The sequence below is a fragment of the Eptesicus fuscus genome, chromosome 18, assembly GCF_027574615.1.
Source record: "Eptesicus fuscus isolate TK198812 chromosome 18, DD_ASM_mEF_20220401, whole genome shotgun sequence".
Taxonomy (NCBI): domain Eukaryota; kingdom Metazoa; phylum Chordata; class Mammalia; order Chiroptera; family Vespertilionidae; genus Eptesicus; species Eptesicus fuscus.
The window spans coordinates 26,441,215-26,466,944 of NC_072490.1; the positions used below are offsets into that span (position 1 = coordinate 26,441,215).

The window sequence follows — 25,730 nt, forward strand, 5'->3', positions numbered from 1 at the left end:
AGGCAAAAAAAAAAAATACCCCACACAACTGGAAATGTACTCTTTACAAACTTAGGCTGAATAAAAGGTAAATGAACAAACAATGAAAGTAAAGGAATGTTAACTATTATAGCCAAGACCTCAAGTGGGCCCTTGGCACTGCCTGGTCATTGCACTATACGTCTGTGGCGCGTTCATTTCTCCACTACCCAAGACATGTATTTCACAACCCCTTGCTCCTGAAGCCTTTAAAACATTCTCCACCTTCCTTGCTTTCACTCATCATATAAACTCAATACTTAACACACAAACACAGAGCAGGGAAAGCCCACATCTTCTTCCTCAACTTCTCCATCTAGCTCCCGTTTTCAGCTCCTTTTCATACAAAATTGTTCCAAAGAGGCCTTGGTGGCTGCTACTTCTGTGTCCTCATTACTCATTCCCTTCTCAGTCAGTTCTGAGTGTACTTCCATCTTCCCCACTCCACAGGCACTGCTCCTATTAGAGTCAACGCCACCTCATCTTGCCCAATCCACTGGCCACTGCTTCTGTCCTCATCCTTCTTATGCAAATAACTCAGGGCTTTTGAAACAGTCGACTTCTTCCTCCATGAAATACTCTCTGCCAGCTCCCATGACACTACTCTTCTGTTCCCTTTCAAGTCCTCATCACATGCTTCCAGGTCCCTCCTGCTTACACTCTAAAGGTTGGCATGCCACAGTGCTCTGTTCTTGGTCCTTTTCTACTTACTTTTTAAAACCAACATTATTGAGGTACATGTATTTACATATCATGACACTCATTTTAAGTGTACAATTCAATGATGTTTGGCTAATATACAGAGTTGTTGCAACCATCACCACAATCCAGTTTTAGACCATTCTTCTTGTCCCAGCAAGATCCCTCTTGCTCATTTATAGCTAATTCTGGTATCCACCCCCAGCCTAGGTAACTTCTGATCAGCTTTCTCTATGCATAGATTGGCGTTTCCTTTTCTCTTTTGATACATTCTCTATATGTGTTGTCATATAAGCCTGTGGCATTACATACTATCTCTATGTCCAGGATAACCACATTTATGTCAATAGTCCCAGTCTTTCTTCCAGACTCCAGACTCACATATCCAATAGCCATTCAACATCTCTACTTAGATTGAAATATTGCTTGTTTACTCCCTTTGGTGTAGAGGCTAAGAGCATGGTCTGCAGCAAGACATCCAGGATTTGCATCTTGGCTTGTCACTTATTAGCCGTGTGACCTTACCTTAAGCAAGTAACTTCATCTTTCTGAGCTTTAATTTCCTCATCTATAAAACAAAGTTTAATTAGAATACCTATTGCATGGTATTATAGCTATATTTATAGGTATTGCAGAATTACTCTATACCTAAATAGTGACAGCCATCTTGAAACCATAAATAGGGCTAATCTAAATGAGAGAGATGGTGAAAGAAGTGACCTAGGATCTTGGTGACGTCGTTGAGCCCCTAAATTAACCAAACCTGGAATATTCTATCACTGTACTACTTGTTATATGAAAACACAGATGGTTCTTCTGCAACTCATGGCCGAAAGCATTCTGATATGTGACCTTGGTAACAGCACAACCATTCATCCAATTCTCAAGCCCAGTGCCTGGGAGTGCTCCTTGATTCCCACTTCCCCTCACATCACATATCCAAGACTGATCAGCTCTTCCCTCCATCCTCTTTTTTTCCACCTCTCCTCGGTTCACCTTGATCCAAGCTATTTGTGCCAATGCTATAACCCCCTGGCCATTCTCCTCGCTCCCTCATTTGCTCCTATGAAATTCTCTCTTCACAAGTAGCCATATTGATTTTTAACACATATCCCTCCCTTGATTAAAATTCCTCATTGGTCTCCCCACTGCATTTAGAATAAATCCAGGCTCCTCACCAAGCAAACAAGACCCTGTGTGATTTGACACCTTTTCACCTCTCGGACTACATCTCCTCCCACCACGTTCACAAATCTCCAGCAGAGGAAAAGCAAGAAAACCACCTGCTGAGTCAAGCCAACCCACCAACCTCCACGGAGAGAGCTCACCTCCATGGGCTGGGTTTACACACACAACAGGAACATATTCTCCAGTGATGCAGGGCATGGCCTCTGGGGTCATACACCATTGGTTCAAATCCCAGCTGTGTGACCATGGGCAAGTTGCTTAACTTCTTTGTGCCTCGATTCTTTTCATCTATAAAATAGGGATCATAATGTTTTTACAAAAATGTTGTAGAGTAGTTGCCAGATTTAGCAAATGAAAATACAAGATGCCCAAATATTGCATGGAACATACTTACACTAAGAAATCATTTGTGCCCTGGGTGGGTGGTTCAGTTGGTTGAAGTGTTATGCACCAAAAGGTTGCAGGTTCTATCCCTGGTCAGGGCACAAACGGGAGGCAACTGAACAATATTGTGAGCTCTCTCTCTCTCTCTCTCTCTCTCTCTCTCTCTCACTCACACACACACACACACACACACAAACAAACACACACACACACACGAATTAAAATAATTAATTAATGAATTAATGTTAAACAATGTCATTGTTAAATATCAAAATTTTAAATAAAGACAGGATCAGTATTACTGTTTTTCCCTTTCACTTCATGCTCCAATAAGGCTTGGCAGGACACTGTTCCTGATCTTATCTGAATCTCCTGAACTGGTATTTCTGGGGGTGAGGCCCAGGAATTTGTATTTCATTAAGCTTCCCAAGTGATTCTTACATGTGTTATAGTTAGAGAGATACAGGAAAGATGACCTCAGTTATAGCTTACTTTGATACTTTCCAATGACATAGTCACTGGTGATGTGAGGGGGTGTTTATCTAAATATTAAACAATAGTCATTCTATGCAAGGGCAAATAGAAGTACACACACACAGTGACTGGTTTAGGGGAAAAGAACTTTTACTCTAAACTCATATTAAATTTGCCTCAAAGCAGCTAACATAGCAACAAGGTTCTGAAGCGATAATTGGTCTTTATATTGACGGTTAATCAATCAATATTATTGAGTGCCCAAAGTCCATATGGCACTGAAAGCCAAATAATACAATTGTGAAGGTGTAGCAAGTCAGAGAGTTCAAACATAGGCTTTCTAGCTGGTGAACAGCCAATAGACCTGTTAATGGATTTCAACTCCAAACCAGTCTCTTGCTATCAGAGGCATACTTAGTACTTTTATAGCCTACCAGCTACCAAAAATCATGAATTTTTTCCTCATAAATATTTCTTCATTGTCGTGATTCTGTGTTACACCACCCAGGTCTCCCTTTATGAGCTGAAGGAGTAATTCACCCCAGCTCTTGGGAACTTGTTGTCTGATATCACTCCGCTGTCAACTCCTTTGAGAAGTGTCCTGGCAGAAGGGAGCCACCTTACACAGGGTCAAACTCCCTGCCAGGAGCAGCCTGCACCCAATGACTGGCTAAGGTCGGAGTAAAAAGTCCTGTCCCTTCACCCCAATTCAGAACAACTCCAAAGGCCGTCCCCGCTTTAGAACGCTAGCAGGATCAGCAGGATTTCCTCCTTCTCAACCCTGCTCATTTCTCTTCCCCTTACCTTTGCTGATCCTGAGAACACTCCCTAATAAATTTCACACATGCAAATCTCCATCTGGGTGTCTGCTTTCCGATGAACACAGCCTGTTCCACTTATGGGACTTCCTAACACATATTAATTAGAGGTTGAACATACAACGAAAGAAATATCACAAGGAAACTAAGGTGATTCAGCCAGTAAGTTCTGCTAATCTTTGACAATAAATTGATAGGCAACCTTTTATGCAAGGAAGACATCTCAATATTTTTTCAAGTCTCACTTTCAATGCTATCATGTCAATATGTTTATTCCAGATGACTCTTTAAGTCTTTACAAAGGCTTTGTGCGTTCAAGGTTCAAAAGACCAAAGAAGATTCTAAAATAGGTTTTATCTGAGTTGAGGTTCTTCAAACCCTACTTCATGGTGTGCAGATCTGCATTTATAACCTTCTCCTCCCCTTCTAATTTGATGATCGAAGTAGGAGTTTGGATGGGGACTGAGACAGAATTATAAACTACCCACTTACTCCAACTTGAATTAAGTTTGAATTGAGATGTGTTCAATTCAAGCAGCCTTTTTTTGTGGTTGTTCTTTCTATAAGAAGTTGTTGTTGTTGTTGTTGTTACTTGAAGGGCTAAAGGGACCCCAGAGGAGGTGACAGAGATAGTAGGGTTTGGGTTAGAAGGAGGGCTTATCTAACCTAGCACAACCTAACACAGGTAGGTTACAGGACCAGTGTGATTATCAGGAAGCACTAAAGCTGTAGTCAGAATAGTACCGGCATCTGCCGAAACCGGTTTGGCTCAGTGGATAGAGCGTCGGCCTGCGGACTGAAGGGTCCCGGGTTCGATTCCGGTCAAGGGCATATACCTTGGTTGCGGGCACGTCCCCAGTGGGGGGTGTGCAAGAGGCAGCTGATCGATGTTTCTCTCTCATCGATGTTTCTAACTCTCTATCCCTCTCTCTTTCTCTCTGTAAAAAATCAATAAAATATATTTAAAAAAAAAAAAAAAGAATAGTACCGGCATCAATCTAACAGTGAGACAGGGAAGAAGACTAGAGAACAAGGAGCCGGGCTGACCCTTGAGAAAATAAGACATTGAACAGAATCAGGTGTCCGGCACAATGTAAGGCCCGTGGTTCAGAACTAAGCCTGTGAACAGTGAGCAGGTACTGGAGCTTCCTTTCCCAGGGATCAGTGTGGCAACTTCAGCTCTGCCCTGGACAACCCCTTTTCCCTGCACCCATCTCCTCAAAATCTCACCCATTAGAAATGACAGTGGAGACTGGCAGGTGGAGAATGTGATGGCAAAGAGAGGCTCACAGGTCAGGTCTCCTTAAATGTCTAACCCTAACCACACATACTTTCATGTTTCACATACAGAAGAACAGCTCTCCCACACACCGCATTCTGGGTCATCCTTGATCACATCGCAACAGCACCCTCCTGTCACAGGTGAGCACCGTGTGCTGGGCAACAGGTTGTAGGGAAAGCATTGCTCTCCTTCCGCTTGCAGGACAAGAGCTCTGCTAGAAAATCCCACTTTAGCCTATGATTGGGGCTGACAAGATGAGAAAAGTGGAAGCTAAGTTTCCTTAGTCCAGACTATCCTCTTCCATAGTTTCCCCGATGAGATCATGGCTGGAGAGGCCAGGGTATGACTCACCCAGAATGTCAGGCTCATGGCCAAAGTTGGTGATGGACAGTAAAGAGTTGTGAGTTAGTTTGTTGTTGTTGTTGTTGTTGTTGGACTGTGTCATGTTAGGAAATAAACTTTTAACCCTAATTTTGAAACATCACAGGCGAGCCCCAAATAACTTAACGTGTGAGTATAAAATTGCTCTTGCTCTTCTGCAACTTAAGAATACCTCTGTGGGCTACATGGGAGTTTTAGAAAAGGGAGTCACGTGTAGCCTGGGTAATAGACCCAAAATATGCCAGTACCTGTGTTACCGGTGAAACGAGGAGACCTCGGTTCTTATCAAGAGATCAAGTATAGACAAGCAAGCAAGAATGTATTGGCCACAGTAAAAATATACTTAGGACAGTGAAACAAGGAAGGGCATAGAAGAAGCAATAGGAGAGCCTAGGCTGGGCTGCTTTGGCTCACTGGGAAGTCAGAGAAAAGGGGGCTTTGGGGACAGGTTCAGGGGGGTGAGCCTGGGACGAGCTACCGCTGCCCATTGCTCCCCGCTCCTGGTGGCCAGGGCAGCAAGCTTTCACCTTACCTTCTTGCTACCGCTTTCGCTATCCCACTTGTCCTGGAATTTTCCTAGCTTCTTACTATTCTATTACACTGCCAGTTTCTTCCATGGTTCACCCCTTATAATTCTGGATTTCCAAGAGATGAATCATGACTGGCCTAATGCTTCCAAAGTCGGGGTAAATCCCTTTCCCAAGTGACAGCCACAAAGCCAACGCTGGATCACACCCCATCGAAAGGAAGGATAAAGGTAAACTCAAAAAGAAATGCCTGCGAATTTGCTCTGCGACCTTGAGCCCCAGCTTTCCCCTCCCTGGGTCTCCTTGCAACTTAAATCCAGAAGATTGTGATCTCCAACACCCAGCCCCAAAATGAAGCTGACCGTGCCAAACCCCGCCCCAAGCTACCTGGAGGTTTTACAAGTGAGGAGTCTGGCTCCTCCCAGCTCCTCCTTCTCTTTTAATTCTTCATTAAATAGCTTCCCCTTTAATGGCTTTTTCGGGGGAAGTTGCACCTCCTAGGTCCTGCCAGCAGCAGCTCTCCCCAGCATGACAGCTGCCCCGAGCCTGGGGCCCAGGGCAGCCAGCCTTAGCTTCTTGCTCCTGCTTTCCTTCTGGCGGGACCCAGGTGTGGGAGCTAAGGAGCTGAAGTTTGTGGCACTGGTGAGTACTCTTTTCTCACTGCTTTTCTCTCAAAAGCAGGGTCTGAACAACGAGTGTCAAGTTCCTGGTTACCCTTCTGTTTGTTGTCTTGGGGAGACCAAACTGGGCGAGTGAATAATCAGGTTTCGCAAGTTCCTTGGAGTGAAGTGTTAACCTGTGCGGATGCAAAGGTGTTTGGTTTGAGTATTTTTGCCTTTGCCCATGTTCCTCGTTTATCCACTTTCTTCACAACTGCCTTGAATACAGATTCCTTTTGACAGCCAATCCAGCCGGGAGGGAGAAGAAGCCACAGCTGGCGCTGTTTAGTACCAGGGGCTGAACTAGCTTCATTATGTTTAATGATTATTTGTTTGCAAACCCAAAAAACAGTCATTTCTGAGTAAAGAAACCCTTCTGTTTATCAGGAAATTTATAAATAGTGTTTGAAACGGAAAAGTGAAACTAAACTCAAGCGTTCTAGGATGACTTCCTGATACATCGATTTGGTTGACCACTGAAATCATGTTTTTCCCCACCCATATGTGTGACAAGTTATGAGAAAAGGTGGGGAGGTGCGGGGAGGAGAGGCTGCCTAATGCATGATGTTAGGGAAAGAAAATATACTGTTGGCATTGTTTTAAAAATAGAAAGAGAGTTCGCAGAGTAAAGGGGATTTTCCACTTTACATACGAGTTCTGGAATGAATCCTTCTGTTGGTTTCTGTTTGTGTCTGATTTTCTCTGTATCTCTGTTTCACTTTGATCTGTTTCTGCCTCTGACCCTTTCCTTGTCTTTCACAGGTTCTCTCCCTCTCTTTCTCACATTTTTCATTTGATCGTGAAAGTATGCTGATAAATACGAAGATTTTTCTCTCTGTAAGAATGTTCATTATTTATTTTTTAGAATTTTCTTATTAAACATGGAGTTCCTATTTTGTCAGCTTAAATGTAGTCAAAACTCCTTTTCCTTCTACAAAAAAAAAAGTCATTACCATGTGTTTATGCAAGTCATGATTCTTAGTCCAATAAATCTTTACTAGGTCATGAGTCAACAATGAGAGAGAGAGAGAACCAGAGAAATATACCATCAATTTATTTATAGACGATTCACCAGCTGTCAGGTTTTTGTGCTGAAAAGCTGTGTAATATTGTGCACCTACCATGGGAAGTTAGACTTTCAGTTACACAGGGAAATCCATGCGAGTTAGACTTTTAGTTCTGTGCGTGGGTTCCTTTGCTAACATGTGCATTGAGCAAGTGTGGGAACTGCAGAAATTGCCCTGCAATGCTGTAAACCTGTCACAAGCCAGTTGAGTAGTGACCCTCTCTGAGATATTACAGTCAAACCTCAGTGAACTGCCTGTGGTCGGGTCTCCTCCATGTTTTACAACAGCCTAGGCCCGTGGTCGGCAAACATGTGGCTCTTTGGCCCCTTGAGTGCGGCTCTTCCACAAAATACCACGGCCTGGGCGAGTCTATTTTGAAGAAGTGGCGTTAGAAGAAGTTTAAGTTTAAAAAATGTGGCTCTCAAAAGAAATTTCAATCGTTGTACAGTTGATATTTGGCTCTGTTGACTAATGAGTTTGCCGACCCCTGGCCTAGGCTAACTTCCCTTGACTACCAAACTTTGTTGACTAATGAGTTTGCCAACCCCTGGCCTAGGCTAACTTCCCTTGACTACCAAACTTTCCTTTCTTCCCCTCCACTCTTAGTTAACATAAGTTTAGGGAGTCTCAGTTAAGTCTTCCCTAAGAAAAACGTTACGCAGGTAGTTCACTGGGAGCCAAAAACAATGAACAATTCTCACACAAAGCCAATGTTAACAATTTCTCCTACCACAGCTTCCTTCCATTAATGGTAGATGAAAGGCAACTTAATACACCTTTCTTGGCCCTTACAAAACAACTTCTGTCTAAGGACTTAAGCCAGAAGATATTACCTTCTTCTTTCTGTGGATTATAGCAAATATTTGACTAATTAGTTCCATTATATACCCAGGAAAATGCTTGGAAAATTATCAGGAGAACCAGAACAAAAGAAAGGTGCCTCTGATTAAAGAGATAATATTAATGACAATAGCCCATAGTTAATTGAGTGCTTATTAGGTGCCAGGCACTGTTCTGAGAGTTCAAAATGGATTATTTCACATAATCCTCCCAACCACCCTATAAAGTAGTGTTGCCAGGAAAGCACAGGATGCCCAGTTAAATTTTAATGTCAGATAAACAGCAAATAATTTTTTAGTGTTAGTATGTTCCATGCGATATTTGGGCATCCTGTATTTGTATTTGCTAAATCTGGCAACCACACTATAAGGTTTTTTATGATCCCTATTTTATAGATGGAAAAATTGAGACACAGAGGTTAAGCAACTTTCCCATGAACACACAGCTAAGATTTGGACCCAGGCTGTATGATCCCAGAGGCCATGCCCTGAATCACTGGACAATATGTTCCTGTTATGTGCAGAAAACCCAGCACCTGGAGCTGAGATCGGCCCGTGGAGGTTTGGTGTGTTGGCTTAACTCATAATCCGCAGGTGGTTTTCTCGCTTTTCCTCTGTGATCCAAAGTAAAGAAATCTCCCACAACTCTGAAAAGCTGTTCTTGGCAGGAAGAGCAGGAGACCGTCCTTGTTCTGTCTCATAAGCAGGGTCACCACATGATCTTCTAAAACAGGTTCACCAAAGTGTGTCCCAGAATGCTAGTTGGACTAGTTGTTGATAGACGTTGCTTGGTGAAGTGGGTTTCAATAGTCAAATCAGCGTTGGGGATTGAACATGGTTTAAACTGTGTTTAAAGGTCTCTTAAATGCAGAACTCCCAGTCTTTAACATTCTAATTTATACTGTAGCTTTCAAAGAAAGGATTTTGTAAATTGTATTTCCTAAATTTTGACTACACAATCTACCTCCCTTTTTCCAGAGAGTATACCGTAGGAAACCCTTAGAGAATTGCTATTTTTAAATTTATAGACAGAGAATAAGTAAGGTGAATCCCAATGTACCCATCAGCCAGCTTCAATAATTATCACTCATGGGCAATCTTGTTTCATCTGTATGCTCACACACTCCTACTGTAATTCTGTACATCATTATTCCATCCATAAATAGGGAGATGCCATTTAAAAGCATTCTCTCTCCCCAAACAGGGGAAACCACAAGTTCAGGTGATCTCAGACAGAGATAAAAACTCCTCATTCCACCCAGGTTTTACAAAGAAAGAGATGATGAGTCACCTCAGCCTGCGCATCAAAGGGTTGAGGGTTCGATTCCTGGCCCCAGTCAGGTCGAGTGTGGGAGACAACCAATCAATGTGTCTCTCTCACATCCATGTCTCTTCTTCTGCCTGCTCTCTCCTTCTCCCCCCTCCCTAGCACTCTCTCTAAAAATCAATGGAAAAATATCCTTGGGTGAGGATTAACAACAACAAAAAAGGGGTGATGAGTCACACAGTATAAGCTCTTCTTATTCTTTATGGTTAACCTTGCAAAACTCTTACTCAGGCCATGGGATATTCTGGAAGAAAATAGTCCCCATATCTTAAGCACATTATCTCTATACTGGGATGAGTAACTTGCACACTGTGGTTGGGCAAATTCAAATGAGGCTGGCCATCACACTTTTCCATGGACATCAGACCTTCAGGATTCTTCCTCATTCCTCCGGGAAAGGAAACATAGGCAAGTTACTCCTCAAGCAGACAGCCCAATGCTGTTCTAAATTTTCTAGCACTATGAGCTAAAATAAAAGTGGAAAGCCATACCTAGGAAAACATTAAACTTTCATTGATTCAAGTTCCAGAACCACTTACCAGGTATGAGACCACAGACAGGCCACTTAATCCAGCTGAGTCTCAAGTTTTCCCCAAACTTAAAGTTGGGGATAATGACCATAACTATATTTCCTACTTCACAGAGTTGTCTTTAGGTTCAAATGTCATGACATCCATATGAAAGAGTAACCACGATACAAATGTGAAGTCATCAGGTAAAACAGAACCTTTCCAACTTTTTGGATAAAACCTAGCTGATCTTTAATTATTCTTGTTTAAAATGGTGGTAAAATGCACAGGACATAAAATTCTTCCCATCTTAACCATTTTAAGTGTGCAGTTCGTTGGCATTAGGTGTATTCATATTGCGGTACTACTCTTAAAACCATCCAACTCCAGAACTCTTTTCATCTTTCTTTTTTAAACACAAAAGCAATTGATTTAATTATCACAAACATTCTTCCAGTGAAGGCACTTCTCTAAGATAACGTATTTTTATTTTTATTTATTTATTTATTTTTTATTTTTTATTTTTTTTTTTAAATTTCTTTATTGATTAAGGTGTCACATATTTGTCCTCATCCCCCCATTCCCATCCCCACGCATGCCCCAACCCCCAGTTGAACTTAACCGTTTGATAGGCTTATATGCATGCATACAGGTCCTTTGGTTGAACTCTTCCCCTCCCCCCACCCTCCCTCTACCCTCCCCTATCCTCCCTCTGAGGCCCGATAGTCCGATCGATGCCTCCTTGCTTCTGGTTCTGTTCTTGTTCCTCAGTCTATGTTGTTCATCATTTCTCCTAGATGAGCGAGATCATATGTCACTAGATATATACTAATAAGAACTGAATGTGAGACGAGCAATAATAGTTATGCTGACAGGCAAATGAATCAATCTGTAGCGAGCTTCCCCCTGGACCAACAGTTCTTTTGAGACCCAATTTCAATGTCCAGTAGTTCCTTATGTGTACATGTCAGCACTGACCCCTCAGCTCTGGATGGTGGACAAATGGTGGTAATGGAGGTCCGACTCCCTCAGGTTTGGTCTCGGCCGAACCCAGGGGCACGGCGTCACCCGGACTAAAGGGCACGTGGCCTCACCCATACCCAAGGGGCGCGTGGTCTCACCCGGGCCTGGGACCCAGCCTCACCCGGATGGATCCAGGGGCGCACGGCCTCACCCGGACCCAGGATCTGGCTTCACCCGTACCCAGGGATGCTTGGCCTCTCCCAGACCCAGGGGCACGTGGCCTCACCCGGGCTTAGTTGCACAAGGCCTCACCTGGTTCCAGGGACACATGGTCTCTCCCGGACCCAGGGACGCTTGGCCTCTCCCAGACCCAGGGCCACTTGGGCTCACTCGGGCCTAGGTGTACGAGGCCTCACCCGGATCCAGGGACACATGGTCTCACCCGGACCCAGGGACACTTGGCCTCTCCCAGACCCAGGGCCACTTGGGCTCACCCGGGCCTAGGTGCACGAGGCCTCATCCGGATCCAGGGACACATGGTCTCACCCGGACCCAGGGACGCTTGGCCTCTCCCAGACCCAGGGGCACGTGGCCTCACCCGGGCCTAGGTGCACGAGGCCTCACCCGGATCCAGGGACACATGGTCTCACCCGGACCCAGGGATGCTTGGCCTCTCCCAGACCCAGGGCCACTTGGGCTCACCCGGGCCTAGGTGCACGAGGCCTCACCCGGATCCAGGGACACATGGTCTCACCCGGACCCAGGGACGCTTGGCCTCTCCCAGACCCAGGGCCACTTGGGCTCACCCGGGCCTAGGTGCACGAGGCCTCACCCGGATCCTGGGACACATGGTCTCACCCGGACCCAGGGACGCTTGGCCTCTCCCAGACCCAGGGCCACTTGGGCTCACCCGGGCCTAGGTGCACGAGGCCTCACCCGGATCCAGGGACACATGGTCTCACCCGGACCCAGGGACGCTTGGCCTCTTCCAGACCCAGGGCCACTTGGGCTCACCCGGGCCTAGGTGCACGAGGCCTCACCCGGATCCAGGGACACATGGTCTCACCCGGACCCAGGGACGCTTGGCCTCTCCCAGACCCAGGGGCACGTGGCCTCACCCGGGCCTAGGTGCACGAGGCCTCATCCGGCTCCAGGGACACATGGTCGCACCCGGACCCAGGGACGCTTGGCCTCTCCCAGACCCAGGGCCACTTGGGCTCACCCGGGCCTAGGTGCACGAGGCCTCACCCGGATCCAGGGACACATGGTCTCACCCGGACCCAGGGACGCTTGGCCTCTCCCAGACCCAGGGCCACTTGGGCTCACCCGGGCCTAGGTGCACGAGGCCTCACCCGGATCCTGGGACACATGGTCTCACCCGGACCCAGGGACGCTTGGCCTCTCCCAGACCCAGGGCCACTTGGGCTCACCCGGGCCTAGGTGCACGAGGCCTCACCCGGATCCAGGGACACATGGTCTCACCCGGACCCAGGGACGCTTGGCCTCTCCCAGACCCAGGGCCACTTGGGCTCACCCGGGCCTAGGTGCACGAGGCCTCACCCGGATCCAGGGACACATGGTCTCACCCGGACCCAGGGACGCTTGGCCTCTCCCAGACCCAGGGGCACGTGGCCTCACCCGGGCCTAGGTGCACGAGGCCTCATCCGGCTCAAGGGACACATGGTCTCACCCGGACCCAGGGACGCTTGGCCTCTCCCAGACCCAGGGCCACTTGGGCTCACCCGGGTCTAGGTGCACGAGGCCGGATCCAGGGACACATGGTCTCACCCGGACCCAGGGACGCTTGGCCTCTCAGACCCCGGGGCACGTGACCTCACCCATGCCTAGGTGCACGAAGTCTCACCCGGATCCAGGTACACACGGTCTCACCCGGACCCAGGGACGCCTGGCCTCCCCCAGACCCAGGGGCACGTGGCCTCACCCGGGCCTAGGCGCACGAGGCCTCACCCGGATCCAGGGACACACGGTCTCACCCGGACCCAGGGATGCCTGGCCTCCCCCAGACCCAGGGGCACGTGGCCTCACCCGGGCCTAGGTGCACGAGGCCTCACCCGGATCCAGGGACACACGGTCTCACCCGGACCCAGGGACGCCTGGCCTCCCCCAGACCCAGGGGCACGCGGCCCCACCCGGGCCTAGGTGCACGAGGCCCCACCCGGATCCAGGGACACATGGTCTCGCCCGGACCTAGGGGTGTGTGGCCTCTCTCAGACCCAGGGGCACGTGGCCTCACCTGGACCTAGGTGCACGAAGCCACCCGGACCCAGGGGCGCATTACCTCTCTCAGACCCCTGGTCGCGTGGTCTCACCCGGATCCAGGGGCTCACGGCCTCACCCGTACTTGGGACCCAGCCTTATCCGGATCCAGGGGCCCACGGCCTCACCCGGACCCAGGGTTCAGATTCGCCCGGACCCAGGGGCACATGGCCTCACCCGAACCCGGAGTCCAGCTTCACCTGGACCCAGGGGCGCGTGGCCTCACCCAAACCCAGGGGCGTGAGGCCTCACCTAGACCCAGAGGCGTGTGACCACATCTGAGCCCAGAGGCTCGCAGGCTCGCCTGGACTCGGGTCTCAGCGGGGTTTCGTCTTCTTGATCCCAATTCCTGTTGGTCAATTCCCTCTCAGCAATTCCTTCGGTCATTTTCTCAGAGCTCCAGGGCGGCTGCCGCAGAACTCGTTGGGCGGCGGGCTCGGCAAGGCTCCGGTGTGCCCGGTGCCCGGCGGTGGGCTGGTCCGGTGTCGCTGCGTCGGCCCTTGGGTCTGCAATGGTGGCCAGTCGCTGAGCGTGCGCACCTGGCCACTTCGGGGCATTGAGATTCTTGAAGGACTCGGAGGTCAGCAAGCACGGAGTCTCCCACCCCATGTCTCCCAGGGGCTCGTCTGTCCGTGCTCAGCAGCGAGTGGAGCCGTCCCCTCAGCCGGAGACCGCCGGGGGAACTGTGCCGAGCACGTTCCAGGCCACCATTGTGTCGCCTGAGCCATAGTTCTTAAAGTGTGGACTTTGGGTCACCGGCATCAGCATCATCCTGCGTACCCCTCTCTTTTATTCTAGTTGTAGAGCATCTGCTCAGCCAGCCCCCCGGTCTTTCTGGCTGGTGTCTGCTCTGCTCTCCCGTCGTAGTCTCAATATTGTTGTGGTAGGCAACGATCAGTCTGCCGCCCTATGTCTCCATCTTGGTCCTCCTTTGTACAGTTAAGTCTTGATTGTTGTTGGTGTCACTGGGAGGAATTGTCCTCCAGGCCAATTGGCCGTGAGGACCCTCTTTGTCTATATAGGAAGAGTTGCTGTGCAGGAGACATGTTTGTGGGCCGGGTCTTGATGCAGCAATGCCTTGGCGCTCACTGAGTCTGCCTCTAGAATGCCTCCCTTATGCAAGTGATTGAAATCTGGTGTCATCTCCCACCAACCACTAGATGCCCTCGTTTCTAGGTCTCCAATGTAGTGTGGGTCAGCCACTACCTGAGGCACTCAGCAGGAAAAAGCTTCTGCTCAGCTTGGCTGGGGCGGAGCTACAGGGTGGAGCCTACAACCTTGGCTTCCTGACAGCCCCGCCCTATGAGGCTCCTGTGTCTGTGTCCCTCTGTATTCCTTGCAAACACCTCTGAGAGAAACGCGCCCTGGAGTTTCGCCCACTGCCAAACAGTCCAGTCCCTCCCCTAATGAATCTGGACTCCCAGATTCTCGCCTGGAACTGGGTTTCAGTGTAGTTGGAACTGGGTCTCAGCGCAGTCTGGCGTCCCTGTCTCCTTCCAGCAGGGCCACCCAGTGGCGCAGGCAAAAGTCCGTCCTCTGCGCACCATCCAGTGCGCGCGTCTGGAGCCGCCGCTTCTCTGTGCCTCCGCCACCACAGCCCAAATTCATTCCCCCAGCGTGCGCCTGGCTTCCCAGGGTTTCGCCCGGAACTGGGGTTCAGTGCAGTCGGAACTGGGGTTCAGCACGGTCCTGAGCTTATGTCTCCTTCCCGCTAGGGCAGTTCAGTGGAGCAGGCAACAGTCCGTCCTTTGCGCCCCTTCCCATGCGCGCCTCTGGAGCTCTGCCTTACCCCGCTCCTCTGTGCCTGCGCCCCACAGCCCAGATTCATTCCCCCAGCCTGCGCCTGGCTTCCCAGGGTTTCGCCCGGAACTGGCGCTCAGTGCAGTCGAAGCCGGCGCTTAGCGCACGCCGGAGCCTTTATCTCCTTCCTGCCAGTGAACGCCGGCCAGGCCGTCAGCCGCCCCTTCCTCTCCGGCTCCATCCTCCCCGCAGGCGCGCATGCTCGTGTCTCCGCCAGTTTCTCCATACCTCAGGCTTTTACTGCTCCCCCGATTGTCCCTGTGGCCTTCTCCTTCCCCCCAGCTGTGGGCATTTCAGTCCGCCAGCTCTCCTGTGGTTCTGGACGATGTCCGTTCTGACCTCTAGTTGTGCCTTTGAAATTGTTGTGCCCGGCTGCAGGTTAGGTCTTTCACCTATGCCGCCATCTTGGTTTCGATAACGTATTTTTAGACAATTACAAATAATATCTCTCTTGATACACATTTGTCTTGCTATAAAATTTGGAGGGACATGTTGATAATATATCTATTTGCTCTGAATTATAAAGCTTGGATAAATGTTATATATTTTTCATTGAATAGATTACTTCTTACCTCAGTTTTTTATTTGTTTATTTGTTTCTGTGGCATTAATTCTTTCATTTTTTGTTTTTAAAAAAATCTTTATTGTTGAAAGGATTACTTATGTCACAACTCTTTTCATCTTGAAAACAGAAACTCCATACCCTTTATAGAGCAACTCCTATTCTCCCCTCCCCTCAGCCCCTGGCAACCACCATCCTACTTTCTGACTATGAATTTGACTACTCTATATATTTCATATAAGTGAAATCATACAGTATTTGTCCTTTTGTGAATTACTTATCTTACTTAGCATGATGTCCTCAAGGTTCTAAATAATCCTTTGTTATTTTTGAGCTTGTAAATTTAATAAAATACAAATTGTACTTTCTAGTTTATAAAATTAATAAGTAAACTTTGTAGTTAGGCACGTGTAAATGAAAGGGAGCAAAGAAAAGAGAACATAAGGTACTAGTAACTAGATCATTATCTACACTATAACCTTAGACTAACTAGAACCTTAGACTAACTATTTCACCTCTTTGTACTCAAGTCTTACCCACTATGAATTCTAATTCATTTTCTCTTGGGGTGGCACATGTGCAGTATGGTTTGAGGAGGGAAAAAGCTGGAGGGGAGAACAGAGAGAGGATGCTACCACAGTTCAGGAAAAGCACAGTAAAGACCTGACTTGGAAAATAAAGGATGAATTTCTTAAAAAATAATTGCAAAGGCAGAATCCCTGTGGGTTGAATAGTAAGGAAAAAAGAGAAACCAAAATGATTCTGAGTTTTCTAATTTTGGTTGCTGGAAAGATGATGATGTCATGGAGGTGGGATATATACAAGGCATTAAACATTTGAAATTCTTAAAAATTAATATGAACTACAAACACCGAAGAAACTTACAATACCGTGTACTACACAGCACACTATAGCATTATCAGGGCACCTGAGTTTGATTATAGCTCGACCCCTTACTAGCTGTGTGGCTTTTGATGAGTAACTTAACCTATCTGTGCCTCAGTTTCATCATCAGTAAAATGGGGATAATAGTACTTCCTGGAGTTGTTGTGAGATTTCATTGAGTTAATACATAGAAGTACTTATAAGCCTATCTGGTAAGTGCCCCAAACATTGTAACTATTATTAACATACGTACACTTACACAATTATCCCATGTGTGCTTTTTATAATGTTCATAACCACTTAATTAAAATGCCAGGGTTTGTTGTGTGTGTGTGTGTGTGTGTGTGTGTGTGTGTGTGTGTGTGTTTCTTTCCTATTTATTCTTTCTGTTCTGAAAAGGGTGAAGTATTTACATGTCTTTTTTTCTTTTAAGTTTGATCATTTTTCTTCCCAGCTTTGGGTCCCTGGCCCAATAAAAACTAGAAAAATAAAAATTTTAAATGTGACTCAAGCGTTCAACAGAATTTATTCACTTCAACCACGGTTTGACTTACTGATCCATGGACTTACTGGTCCTTTCCTTCATAACTTTTCTCTAGAATAAGAATTGTGACTGCCTTTTATTTGCTTTCATCTTAATTGTTCATGTTTGAACAATACCTTGGAACACAGGCAGGAACTTCTCAAGGCCTATAAATGTTTTCCTCTGCTCCCATCAAAGTAAGAATCGCAGCTACCATATTGTGAGCATCCACTAGATGCCAGGCTCTTATGTTTGTATTTTGAATCCCCCAAATGACCCAGCATGGCGTGTAACGTTATCTTGGTATTAAAGAGGAAGTGGAACTTCTTTGTGGCGTACCAGGTGCTGGGGACTCCAGCTGTAACTGTCAGGAGCCACGCCTACAAATTGGTTGGCATATAAAAGAGGGACCAGAGAGAACTCTCTACTGGCAAACAAAAGCCAGGGCTCCGGCCTCCACTCACAAACAACCCTCCAGGGTCTCTCCAGGGCTCTGTGGCCCCCAGGCCTGCATGTCCTTCAAAGGCATCTCCCTGGGCAGAGCGCAGGGCATCTTGCTGTGTGGGAGCATGTGCTTCCTATGTGCCCGCACTGTTTTGGGGATATAGCAGTGCCCATGACAGCAAGGATTCTACTCTCAAGGAATTTAGGGGAGAAGAGATGCCAGATACGCATACACACAAAACACAAGAAAATAGGAATAAAAATAGAGCCGAGGGATGAGAGAGAGATGGAGCAGGAATTACTTTGTAGCCTGTAGTCAAGGGAGGCCTTCCCACAGAGGTTGCCTTTCCCAGGACAGACGTGAATTCAGCGACCAAGTGTGTGTGTGGTGTGCCCCAGGGGAAGAAGTAGACACAGGACATTTGAGGCAGATAGGACATCAACACTCTGAGGCTGGAACAAATTTATTATATCGGATGGATGGGCCAGCAGGAGGGCTTGGTGACTAACCATGTTTAGCAAAAATGTAAGGTGAGAACATTATGGAGGGCAGGGCCAGATCAGGTAGGATCTTGTGAGCCAGAGTAAGGAAATTATAATTTTATGCAAAGAGCAATAGGAAATGATATAATGTCTGAAATGATATAATGTCTGAGAGTAGGCAGGGGCTCACTATAAAAATCTCTACTTTTGTATATCTTTACGATTTTCTGCCCAATAAACTTTAACAGAATGAGTGGATTCTATGCAACCAAGTAACACATTCTGATGGACTTTTTTAAAAAAGCACTTGAGGTCTGCCTGGCCGCGGTGGCTCAGTGGTTGAGTGTGGACCTATGAACCAGGAGTCACGGTTTGATTCCCAGTCAGGGCACGTGCCTTTTTGGTTGTCACAAGTGGGGAATGCTACTGTCATCTAGTGGGCAAAGGCTAAGGATGCTGCTGAACATCCTATAAGGCATAGGACAGCTCCTCACAAGCAATTATCCAACCCAAATGTCAACAGTACTGAAGTTGAGAAACCGGGGAAATGAAACCATGTGGAGTTTATAATCTATTGACCCATATAACAACTTTAGTTACTCAGATCTGGAAAGCATTTTGCATGTACTATTTCGGGATCTAAATGTCTAAAGTGTGTTTTCATTGTGAAAAGAGAAGCACTACCGTTTAGCCTCAATAATCTCTGGTCGTGACCAAGTCACTCTTGGTGACAAATAACTGTAGGTGCGCGTCAGAGACTATGTGGCCCTTCTTCCTGCCATCAGGGCACCGTTTATGACAGTAATGCCTTACCTGGCCCAGATGGTTTCTTAAGACCCACTGCACCAGTAGCCCTCTGTTTGCTGTAGCCTGTTCTAATGAGATTTTAGTTTAGGGAAGCGATTTTCAACCTTTCTCATCTCATGGCACACATAAACTAATTACTAAAATTCTGCGGCACATGCCAATCTGATTTTTTTTAAAAAAAGTTTTAATTTTGATTCATTCACACCAAACAGCTATTGTTGTGTTGGCTATTGTCATTTTTTATTTGACAATCTAAGGGAAAAGAGGTCAGTGTCCCTGACTAAATAGCCAGGTATTGCATGGTTTAAAATTTCTTGAGCACACCTGTTGAAAATTGCTGGTTTAGGGACCAAAAGATCAGTTTTCTTCAGACACCAGAGACACGACCAACATCTTAGAATCCTCCCTCACTGCCTCAAAGATGGCTAAAGCTTTGATACTCTTTCTTATTCAGCGTCTACTGAGCTCTTTTACAGAATTTCAAAAGAACAGCCTCCTGGCTTTCTTTTCAGTGGAGCATCTTAGCCAGGTAGTATAAGTGAAAAGTGCAATTAAATATGTGTACTGGCATCAATGCAGACTTCATCTTGTACTTTTTGTTGTTGTTGTTAATCCTCACCCAAGGATATTTTTCCATTGATTTTTAGAGTGAGTGGAGGGGGAGAGATAGAGAGAGAAACATCAATGTGAAAGAGACACACCAATTGCTTGCCTCCCGCATGAGCCCTAACCAGGGCCAGGAATCAAGCCTGCAACCGAGGTTTGTGCCCTTGACTGGAATTGAACCCAGGACCTTTCAGCTCGAGGGCCGACACTCTATCTACTGAGCCAAACAGGCTGGAGCCATCTTTTACTTTTTGAGTGTTTTTCTTTCCCTATCTTTTGCTTATAAAATAACTTTGTGTTTGGCTTGGTATACTGCTCAGAAAACATATTATAATCAAGGTTTCAAAAGTTCAGGCTACACCCTCCCAAAGAGTAAAATGGGCAATCAAAATAGCATGACATACCAACCAGTGAAGCTCAGTAGTTGAGCATTAACCCATGAAAGAGGAGGTCACAGTTCGATTTCTGGTCAGGGCACATGTCTGAGTTGCGGGGTGTGCACGAGGCAATGGATCAATGATTCTCATGGTTGATGTTTCTATCCCTCTCTCCCTCTCCCATCCTCTCTCTGAAATCAATTAAAAAATTAAAAACATTTTTAAAAATAGCATGACGTGTACACATCCAAAGTATGTCCTTAAAGTATAGAGAATTTGCTCTTCTCATCTCCACACCACAATTCCTTTACCTCCAACCTCCTAAAAACTGAAGAATCATTGATGCAAAATAGTTGTAATTTCTATGTAGCATTTTATTATAGGCAAAAAATGTTGACACCATTATTACTGTAACCACAATTAAGGGAGGATTATTCTCATCAGAGTTCATCTGCAATAAAGTGATCTTACTGAGCTTTGTGTTCCTTCTCGTCCTATCCGATGTAAAACCAGTCTCCATGTGCGGATGGTCTGCCTCCTAATGGCTAATCATTTGTTACTTGCTTTACCTGAAACACAGGAAAAGTGTTAGAGATCTTAGAACAGTGGTTCTTAACCTATGATTTACCTGGGAAGGTTTTTGAAATCCTGATGCCCTGGCTGTATCCCAAATTCATAAAACAAAATCACTAGGGGTGGCTCCATCCTCAGAATATTTTTAACTCCTCAGGTGATTTTATGAGCAGCCACGATTGAGAACCAGTGGTTTAGAAAAACATCTATTATGATGAGTAGAGGCAAAAAATACCAAAATGACATTTGTAACATTACTGTCTTGATCTATTTTCAGGTTTTTAGGCATGGAGACCGAAGTCCCATTGAAACCTTTCCTAATGACCCCGTTAAAGAAACCTCATGGCCACAAGGATTTGGCCAACTCACTCAGGTTGGTTGGATTTTTAGCTAAAGTTGGTGATAAGTCTCAAGGGAAACTAAACATTGTGGGGTTTGTAATCCATTGAAACCATAAAACCAGTTTGGTTACTCAGATCTGAGAAAATATTTTGCACAATTACCTGGGATCTAAAAAGTCTAAAATGTGTTTCAACTGTGGAACAAAGAGGAACTAATGGTTAGCCTTGTTAATTTCTCGTCAGCCTTAGTGACTAATAAATTGTACCAAAAGTATATAGAATTTCCTGTTTCAATTTTTTAAAATATATTTTTATTGATTTCAGAGAGGAAGGGAGAGGGAGAGAGATAGAAACATCAATGATGAGAGAGAATCATTGATCAGCTGCCTCCTGCACGCCCCCTACTGGAGATCGAGCATGCAACCCAGGCATGTGCCCTGACTGGGAATCAAACCATGACCTCCTGGTTCATAGGTCGACACTCAACACTCAACCTCAAAGCACACATTGCTCCTATCACCTCCTTCCCCGTGCTAGAGGGGTGGTGGTGATAGCGGTGGCCAGGAGTGACAAGCAAATGAGCGTGTGGGGCCAAGCAGAAGCTACAGGGACCACATCCTCTTTGACTCCTGAAGCTCTGGTGAAGGTCTGGATTAAAGACAGACCTGAATGCAGTGTTTCTCAAAGCATGGTGCTCTACTACATGGATCTGAATCACTCGGGGCACTTGTTAAAATGCAGATTCCAGGGCTACACCCAGGGATTTAATGAGCAGGCATCTTGGGGGGAAATGCTGAGGAATCTGTATTTCAACAAGCACCCCTAGATACCTTCTGCTTCTGACGCACAGATAGGCTTAGGGATCATTGAGTTTAAGTAATGCTTCTCAATGATTACTGGCCATCACAGTCTTAGGGAGCTTGTTGAAAACCGATTCCTGAGCTCATCCTCAAACTAGGTGGGGCCCAGGAATTTGGTTTCTAACATACTCTGAAATAATGCTAGTACTGATGATCCACAGACCATACTTTGAGTAACGGGCTCTAGTTTTTTCATGTACCACGCATAAATAAACTGTACAAATAATAAAACATTGCACCCAGAGGTTGAATGTGATCTTCAGATTCATCAAATCCAACCTCTTAATGGTTGAATTTCTTCCACCAACCCCCAAAGTGGTCAACCAGCCCTTTGAATGCTCTGCCAACAAAGATGACCATTGAATGCCCTACCACACCAGGGATGAATCATTTATGTAAATCAGATTCATCACCAATTATTAACTGTACAAGGCTCTATGTTAAGTGGTAATGAAGGTAAAGAGTTTTCTCAGGGAGTCATGACTAAAAATTACAGCTTTTTTTCTTGTTTTCATTTAAAAATGTGTTATTGTGGAACTATTAAAGTACACCATTGTTCATTCATTTAATGAGGAGAGATGAGGTGCGTAGATAAGAGTCACAGAACTTACTTTCAATAATTTGTGCTTTTATTTTTCCCCTAGTTGGGCATGGAACAGCATTATGAACTTGGAGAGTATATAAGGAAAAGATATGGAAAATTCTTGAATGAGTCCTATAAACATCAACAGGCAAGTTGGGGAGCTAAAAGTGGGAGCCTTGTCCCTCTGCAAGAATTTAACATACGTTGCATTTCTCAACGTGCTTTGCCTATTTCCCAACAGATATCTTGCTTAGAAATGTATTCCTCTTTCTACAAATATTTTATTCCTAAAACATTATGAATATGAGTGAGCTAAAATGTTAAGGACACCTATGGTAAAGACTTTAGCTTGGCAAGTAGTGACACGTAGCCTCTACTTAATTGGTTTCTTTTGTCAATTCAATTATTGGCATAACAGGTTGCTTTATAACGCGGCATGCTCATAATACTGTCTCTTCCATAACAGATCTTATGATCATGATGCTATCACAATGTTTGCTAATATTTTGGTGTGGATATGCTGTCCTTTCTCAGGTACTAGCTGCACAGGAAAAACCCACGGTTCCTCTCAGTGGGATTCTGCTCTGATTTTCCCACTCTAGGTTTATGTTCGCAGCACAGACATTGACCGGACATTGATGAGTGCCATGACAAACCTTGCAGCCCTGTTCCCCCCCGAGGGTATTAGCCTCTGGAATCCCAACCTGCCCTGGCAGCCCATCCCAGTGCACACAGTCCCTCTTGTGGAAGATCGGGTCAGTATTCTGGGAAAACCAGGAGATTCTATTGGGCCTGGAAGGCGGGCATCAGGTTGCTCAATACTTGTGGATTTGGGAGTCAGGACTCTTCTTGGGCTGTGCAGCCTTAATTCTTTCCTAAATAGAGGTGCAAAGGACAATGTAGGACATAGAAAGCCCAAGGCAAGAGAGAGTAGGAACAGAATTTCTCTTTGGATCTTTATCATCTATTTTGTTTTGCCACTCTTTCAACTTTTGGCAATTTGTCCCTATCTATCTACACACACACACACACACACACACACATACATACATACATACATACACACATACACACGGCTCCTAGTGTTAAATTCTTTGGTGCCCCACACAGGTTCTCCTCCATCACAGAATATCCTAAGACCTCTTTACCTACAAAGTACCCCTCCTCCATGAAAAAAATCCCCATTTCTAGGTAGAAAAAAAAAAGAATTGAATTGAAAATATGATTGGTACTGGACACTTTTTATGTGTCATTATTTTTACTTTTGAATGGACAGTATTATTGTTCTTTGATAGCCAGGGAAATAAGTGCTTAGAGAAGTTAAACAAAATGGACCCGAAGCCACACAACTGGTAGGCATCACAGCTGAAACCAGGTAATTTCAGAACAATTTTCTTCTCTGAAAACCAGTGCTTCTCAAATTTAGCTACATATTAGAATCACCTGACAATTTCTTTTTTTAAAATATATTTTATTGATGTTTTACAGAGAGGAAGGGAGAGGGATAGAGAGTTAGAAACATCGATCAGCTGCCTCCTGCACGCCCACCACCGGGGATGTGCCCGCAACCAAGGTACATGCCCCTGACCGGAATCGAACCTGGGACCCTTCAGTCCGCAGGCTGACGCTCTATCCACTGAGCCAAACCGGTTTCGGCCACCTGACAATTTCTTAAAACTCCTAATGCCCAGGGGACTCTCCATAACAAATCAGCATCTCTGAGGTTGGAACCCAGGCATCAGTATTTTTTTAAGCCACATCTGAGGATAAGTTTTTATTGATATTAGAGAGAGAGGAAGGGAGAGAGCAAGAGAGAAACATCACTGTGATAGAAAAACATTGACAGGTTGCCTCCCATATGTGCCCCGACCAGGGATCGAACCCACAACCTTTCTGGTGTATGGGATGACACTCCAACCAACTAAGCCACACCAGCAGGGCCAGACAGCAGTGTTTTTAAAATAATCTCTCTAGATGACTCCAGAGACAGCCAAGTCTGAGAACCAGTACTTTAAGGCAAGCTCTCAAGTTTATTTACACTGGGTAGGACTGATCAAGAACTCTTTAAACTTTTCAGAGGAATTGCTATTTTTAATAGTAATAAATCTAACTCATCTCCCAGGTGTAGAATCTAAGACTATGTGAAGGAAATAGTTTAGGACGAGGAACCCTTCTCATTCCTCTGCAGTCACAGTAAAAGCATGACCATCTCATCTCTCTCTGAGGCTCAGCGTGACCACTGACTGTAGCCCAAACACCTCGGGGGCGGGTTGCTATCCTCTCTGCCCTGCCAGTGCTCCTGGAAATTTGATTCAATTGCTTCATCTGGTGACAGAAGAATTTTTCCCAACCCTGTTAACCTCACTCTAGGTAAATCTATTCCAAACAATTTTTCTAATGTTTCCTGAAAAGTCAGGATTATTTATTTATGCCTCTTTCCATCACATAATCAGGAGTGAAGTATTATGACTATCAGTATTCTTAGGAGTTTGTGAATATATTCTTCCAAACAGAAAAAAAAAGTCACTTTCAACACAGCCTTTTCTGCTTAAAGAGTGGACGGCAACACTAAATTTAGCCAAGGTTGACCAAGGTAGCTGTTAAATCCTTAATCCCAAAAGGTAGTAAGTAAATTAAATAGTAAAGAGAATAGTAAAGAGAAAAACAAGAAGAGTGAGGGAGAGGAAGAGAGAAACAAGTAAGATTACCTACCTATGGCTTCCAGCTCCCTGCTCTCTCAGGTAAAACAGTCCTCTAACATCAACTAAGAAATCTAATAAAATCAAGCAATACAAAGTTATCCCCAGAGCTGTGCTAAGTGCTGTAGAAAAATATGATGCCAGGTTTCTTCGTTAATTTATAGGTCCATTTGATGAAAAAGATTCACATGTGTGAAATGTGTAGAATCCAATGCAAGATGGTGAGCAGTGATTTCAAATACAAGCTGTACATGCTGAAGGAAGTCAGAGAATGAGATGTACGTGGAGCTACCAAAGGGCAGTCAGTCAGTCATTCGGGTCTTCGTGGAGAGAGTGAGAACTTGAACCAGACCTTGGAGGAGGGGTAGGAAAGAGAGGAAGGCAGCCGGAAGGCAGTGGGTGAATAAACATGCCCTTCTGTGTTCTGAGTTCATATTTAGAAAGAATGAAGCTGTCTTGGGTACAGATTAGAGATCCAAATTATTAGCCAGAAGGAATCATGAGGCTGAACAGCAGTGTGCTGTAAAAGGAGGGCTAGATTTAAAGTTGGGAAAAGCTAGGTCTGAGAACCAACTACTTCAGACACTTGACCTTGAGTAACCTCCCAGTACCTCAGTTTCCTTTTCTGTAAAATGAGAACAACAGTCGCCCCCTAACTGCTTCATAGGGGTTTGAGAAAACTAAGTTAGTTAAGAAATGGAAAAGACTTTGTAAACTGCAAAATGTTTGGCAGATGTTTAGGTATTATTCTATATAATAAAAGCATAGTATGCAA

The 25,730-nt window shown here is 45.6% G+C and overlaps 1 protein-coding gene across 8 annotated transcripts in view; it reads left to right on the forward strand.

Moving 5' to 3' along the window:
• The first annotated feature begins 6,210 nt into the window (after positions 1-6,210).
• ACP3 (acid phosphatase 3) overlaps positions 6,211-25,730 on the forward strand; it is a 45,344-nt gene continuing 25,824 nt past the window's right edge. For 2 of the 8 annotated variants that reach the window (XM_054729742.1, XM_054729743.1), the window contains exons 1-5: positions 6,397-6,413; positions 8,733-8,902; positions 20,750-20,845; positions 22,318-22,404; positions 22,859-23,011. In XM_054729742.1, the coding sequence (XP_054585717.1) occupies positions 8,771-8,902; positions 20,750-20,845; positions 22,318-22,404; positions 22,859-23,011 (468 nt within the window). In that variant the 5' untranslated portion in view covers positions 6,397-6,413; positions 8,733-8,770. Of the gene's footprint in view, positions 6,414-8,732; positions 8,903-20,749; positions 20,846-22,317; positions 22,405-22,858; positions 23,012-25,730 lie in introns of those variants that run through there. The other 6 variants (XM_054729744.1, XM_054729740.1, XM_054729739.1 and 3 more) reach the window with 6 other exon arrangements.